The 6,017-nt window shown below is 26.5% G+C and overlaps 1 protein-coding gene across 1 annotated transcript; it reads right to left on the reverse strand.

Moving 5' to 3' along the window:
• Positions 1 to 3,289: 3,289 nt before the first annotated feature.
• Positions 3,290 to 4,558, reverse strand: Phum_PHUM241820 (smile protein, putative; the record flags this gene model as incomplete). The annotated part of the gene is made up of 2 exons (XM_002426170.1): positions 3,290 to 4,366; positions 4,535 to 4,558. The coding sequence occupies 2 exons, from the start codon at positions 4,556 to 4,558 to the stop codon at positions 3,290 to 3,292; spliced, it is 1,101 nt and encodes a 366-aa protein (XP_002426215.1).
• Positions 4,559 to 6,017: the final 1,459 nt, after the last annotated feature.

Consider the following 6,017-nt stretch of genomic DNA (forward strand, 5'->3'; position numbering starts at 1 on the left):
TAATGAACAAGCACTTAAAACTATCACAAAACTAATATTAATAAACAAGAACTTATTACAGCTAGACTAAAAATCAAATGAACCAACGCCAAGCTGTGTAGCTTGCCTATATTACTTTGGTCTTTCGTCAGTCAACTGTTTCGAATGTTCGAGCAAACACTTGCAAATAAAATAAAAGAAGGAGTCTTTAGAAGCTTCGCTTCTAAAGAAGAACAATTTGAGTTCGTCGCCAGTCTTTTGTTTATAAAAAGTTTATAAATGTGAATATTGAGTACGGGATCATAACAATATATATATATATATATATATATATATATATATATATATAATTTTCTACCGTGTAAAACATCAACATCTCTATTTTTCTCTTTCATCTTCATTTTCCTTTTACCTTCATTTTTTTACCCGACATTTTTCTTTCATCCTTTTTCAAAACCGATTTTCATTCCTTTTATTTCTTAATAAAAAAAAAAAAAATATGCAATCTTTTTAACAGTTTATGCAATAAATTACGGTAAAAGGTTAAAAAGTTAAGAAAAGATTTCTTCTCTTCTTTTTCTTCTTGTTGGGTTTGAAACCTTAGAAATTTTTTAGGGTAACCTTTTTCTCTCTCTTCAATTTCAGTTCTCTCTTTTCGGTAACCGTATCTTCACACATACACAGAAAGAGTTTTCATCTTTATATTCTCTTCTTATATTCTTTTTAAACGGAAAACTTTTTTTTTTTAAAAAAGAAAAATTATTTGAAAGTTTTTGAAATATTTATATAAAACAAGTTAGTAAAGTTGTATGGCTTTAGAATTATTAATTGTGACTTTGGTAACTTTCTTTAAAATGCCAGATAATTTTTTTTAACAGTTTTTTTTATTGTATAAAACTTGTGTAATATAATCTTATATCGTACCTGATACCGTTTTTATATTTTTCAATATTAATAAAATAGAAATCTGACATATATATTAAATCTCAATGCAACGTTATTATTATTATTATTTATTTTTGCACTTGCACAAAACCGATTTTAATTTGTTTTATGCACACACGTATATATACATAAATATACATTATAATATAATATATATATAAATTATATATTTTTCTACCTATTGTTATTTATTGTAAAAAATATGATATTATAATACGTATTTATTATATTTAATGTAAACGTATATAAATTTTCTTTTGTTACCATCGGGTGTCGAATGACAATTTAACGACTTTTAATATCATACCATATATATATACGTTATAAATTTTTTTTTTCTCTCACAATTTACACGTATTTATATGCATACATACGTACATAGATATTTATTTACTTACTTTTTAATATGTTCATATTGACAATAAGTCATTATTATTATTTTTTTTAAAATATGTCAAACGATAACATCAATACACCTTTAGAAATCAATTCCATTGATTTTTCCCAACGTTTTTCATATACACACACAGATATTTACTATTAAATAACAAATTATTAAAATTATTTATTTATTTAAACACGTTTTGTTAACGTCACGACAACGTTATTTATTTATTTCCGTCGCTTATTTCATTTTTTTTTTTTTTGTAATATACAACTTGAACGCGCGAACGTAATCGATCAACTACGAAGGAAAAAAAATTTTTTTCCACTTTGCAAGTTTTTTTCGTAATTAACTTGTTGTTATCGCGTTCGAAAATTCGAATTTTTAAAAAATTTGAATGGACCAATCAAAAAAAATTACAATAAAAAAATTAACCAATCGGAAAAAATTTGACGAAAATAATTGTCCAATGAGAATTAATGACGTCATTTCTTTCGTGAAGGTACGAGACAAGTTATTACTTGTTTATTAGTTTTTTAGTTTATTCGTTGGGTAGTTTGGTGGTTATTTAGTTTTTTTCTTTTTTTTATTTATTAATTTAAATTTTGTGTTTTACAACTTTGAAAAAGGTAAAGTGTACATTTTAATTTATCGTTTTTTTTTTTTTTTTTTTTTTTCATTTTTATTATTTTATTTATTTATTTGCTTTGATTTTATCAAGTGTGGGGTTAGAAAAGAATAATAATAACGACGGCGACATTTTGAAATTTCTTTCACTCAACGTGAATCAACTAATATAAATTATTTTTTATTATTTAATTCGCACAATAAAATATAATCTCAAACGGGGGTTTTTTTTTTTGGTTAAAAAAAATGAAAATTATCAATAAGAAAAAAGGAAAAAAAGGAGGGGTGGGGGAAATTTCGTTATTCATTATGTAAATCATGCATGAAAAAATAACATGGGTAACAAAAAAAAAAAAACTAATTTAACAAAAACTGATATTTTTCAAAAGGTTCAAGTAATAATTCAAAACTATATAATAAAAGGTATATATATATATAACACACGGCTATAAAACTATATTCTAAACTTTTCCACGTCATGAATTGCACTCGTGTGACTTTTTTTTTAAAAAAAAAAAAAAAAAAAAATTTTTATTATTATTTCCCCCGCGGTTAAAACAATGGTAGCAAACTTTTTGATAAAAAAAAAAAAAAAATGGCAAAGGCAAATTGTAATAATTGTAGTAATTTATATGAGAAAAATTGATTTTTTATTTTTTCACGTAAAATTAACAACTCAGGAGGTAGGAGGAGGGTAAGGGAGGGGGGGAGGTGAAAAAAAAGGAAAAATAAAAATGAAAATTATAGCGTTTTTTTTTACCGCCTTTTTTTTTTTTTTGAAATCCGTATATATATGCAATATCGCATTTTATAATTTAACAAAGATTTTATCCGTTTTTTTTTTTTTTTTTTTTTTTTTTATTTAAAAAGGATAAAACGAACGACAAAAAAGAGAAAGAGAGTGTGAGAGAGATAGAGAGAGAGAAAAATAAAAATAAAATGAAATAATAACAAATTACAACGAAAAATAAAAAAAATAAAAAAATAAATTAACAAAAGCCTCTTTTTAAATAAGACTAGACAGATGCGGATAATTAATTCTTTTATTTTTTTATTTTTATTTTTTTTTTTCTATTTGAATTTAAATTTAAATTTAAATTGGTTTTTTCTCTCCCCTCCCCTCCCCCCTTCCCGTTTTTTTTTGTATTTTTCCGTATAAAATTTTTAAATCTTTAATTTATTTTTAATTAAATTATATCTTGCATAATAATAACAAAGTTTAAAGTTTAAATCTATAAACACTCGATAAAGACGATTAAGAAGATTCCTTTTTATTATTATTATTATTATTATTAAGAGGAATAAATAAATAAATAAATAAAAATGGAGAATTTAAAAAACGAAAGTAAAAAATTAATTTGTTGTTGTTGTTATTATTATTATTGTTATTGTTAATCGATACTCACATTTTGCCGGATTGATTGATATTCCAGAACGGTATAAAGTTTCTTCATTGTACCATTCGTTGTTTCTCGTAATCGTTCTAACCACGAATGTGGTAAATAAAATTACCGTAGCACATCTAATCACAGCCTTCTTGTTGATTTTTTTATATAATAAATTACAACCGAAGCTCACGAGCAAACAATACCCGACGCTGGGTATGTACAAAACTCTTTCGGCAACGACGAAACCGACGTAAAAGAATAAATTTGTTGCCGGTATGAAAGGTACAATTAAAAAAGCTAATGAAATTAATATTATTTGACTCGGGGATTTACCGGAAGTTGTTATCGTCGACGACGACGATAACGACGACGATGACGTCGAACCGCGACCGTTAACCAAAATCCAATTTTTGTATTTTAATTGTAAACATTTTAAACAATCGCACTTTGATTTTTGATACGAACTTTTATAAACGTACATACTTTCTCTATTGTTAAATTTCAAACAATTATTATTATTGTTGTTGTTGTTGTTATTATTGTTGTTGTTGTTGTTGTTATTATTATTGTTGTTGTTGTTGTTGTTATTATTATAATTATAATTAATATTTTTATTTAAATTAGATCCGTGATAATTTAAATAAGCTTTGCAAACGTGACATATTAAAAGATCGTCGACCGTAGGTTGAGATTTAGGCCCTTTCAATTTTCCAACGGAGGATTTAATTATTTTATAAATGACGTAATAAAAAATAAACGAAACGACGTTTCTTAAATCGAACACGGATGCTATCCTCGGTATTGAATCCATAGACCAATCGTAGCTCAACCATTTCGGATAGATAAAAAGGAAAAAATTAAATGACGGAAGGTAGAAAAAAGTTAATGTCCTTGTTAAACTCGACGAACATCTACTGGAAGGATTGTCGGATGAGGCAAAAACCGGAGATTTGGCTCCCATTAATAGAACTCTTATTAAAAGTAATCCGAATAAGACAAATCCTAATGCGCACATGCTTGCCAACTGTCCTCTGTGCTTTTTCTGAAATCAAACAAACGAAAAAAAAAAAAGATTAATTTTTTATTAATAGTAATTAAATGATAAAAATTTTATTTTTCATTTGAAATCGTCATCGGTAAACAATCATCAACGTTTTTGATTTCGTTTGCGTTTTTTTCTTTTTTTTTTTTTCGTAATGTTGGTAATGACTATCATAAACACGCTAATATCCATTTATTTGTCAGATTATCAGTTTCAATATGTCACGAACGATGTTTTTTCACGAGGTTGTATCATACCCACATATTACCACTCCCCTCCATCGTATATTTATTAAAATTATTATTTTTTTTTTTTTTTGCAAGTTATCAAATCGTTTTTATTTTTTCATCGTGTCACGAGTAATCAAAAAGGGAAAGAGAAAGAGAAAGAGAGAGAGAGAGAGAAAGTAAAATTGTTGGTTGTAACACACAACACAACACAAACGAGTGTGCATGCATCATCACGTGTCGAATTAGGAAACAATAATGAATTTTACACAACATTATTTTTCCCCTCGTCGTCATCGTTGACGTCATCGTCGTAGATACGTCGACTCATGTAATTTTTAAACGTTTAATAAAATGAAAACACGAATTTTTACCCCCCCAAAAAAAATTCCGAAGAAGAAAAAAAATAATAAAAAACCCACCCAATAATACATCATTCTTCCTAACTTGAAAATTTTAATAAAAAAAAAAAAAAAGAAAAAAGTCAAAAAGGAAGATATGATAAATCGACCTTAAAAAAAAAATAATAATAATAAAATGAAAACTACAAACCAAATCCCATTAATAAAAAAAAAAAATGTGGGGGAGAGAAAAAGGGAAAAACTAAAGAAGGGTGAAAACATGAAAAGGAAAAAAGGGCGGAATACTTAAAAATAAATTTATAACAAATTTTTAAATAATTCAAAAAAAAAAAAAAAAATTGTCTGTGTATGTATATATAAGGGATGAAAAAAAAAAAAAAATTGCGATGAGTGGAATGAAAAGTTTTTAAGGGTAAAAATCTTGGGAGGGGAGAAAGGAAGGGGAAGGGGAAAGAGGAAAGGAAATAAAAGAGATTTTTGTTATTATATATACTTTTATAAAAGTAAAAATGTAAAAAAAAAAAAAAATTAACCGTGTTACCAAGTGAACCTTATTTAAACCTTTTTTTTCCTTTCTTCTTTTTCCTCCTGTTGTCCGGTAGTAGTTAAAAAGGTAAAAATCTTTTTTGATTAAGGATTCGTTGCGTTAGATTTAGTAGACGGGTAAAACCCTCAACCTTAATACACATTTCATTTCTAAACGTGGTCTGTCGCAATAAATCAACCCTTTGGCACTACTGTTAATTATTCATCCCTTTTTAGAATTTTAAAACCCTTGCGCACTCTCCCTTCTTCTACCCACTTCCATCACAACACCAAACCCCCCCCCTCCCCTCCCCCCGCCAGACCTTCATTCGATCTTGACTACTTCATCCCTTCTTTTCTTTTCTTTTCGTTTTTTTCCTTGATTTTGTTTTTGAATGTTTTATAGAATAATTTTAAAAATGGCCACGCACAATATATTTTCAAAATAATTTTATGAAAATTGTATAAATATATATAAAATAGAAAAATAAAAGACGGAAAATTTGGGGGAAAATAAGGGAAAGTAAAATAGAGAGA

This window comes from Pediculus humanus, genomic scaffold (assembly GCF_000006295.1).
Source record: "Pediculus humanus corporis 1103172107612 genomic scaffold, whole genome shotgun sequence".
NCBI lineage: Eukaryota > Metazoa > Arthropoda > Insecta > Psocodea > Pediculidae > Pediculus > Pediculus humanus.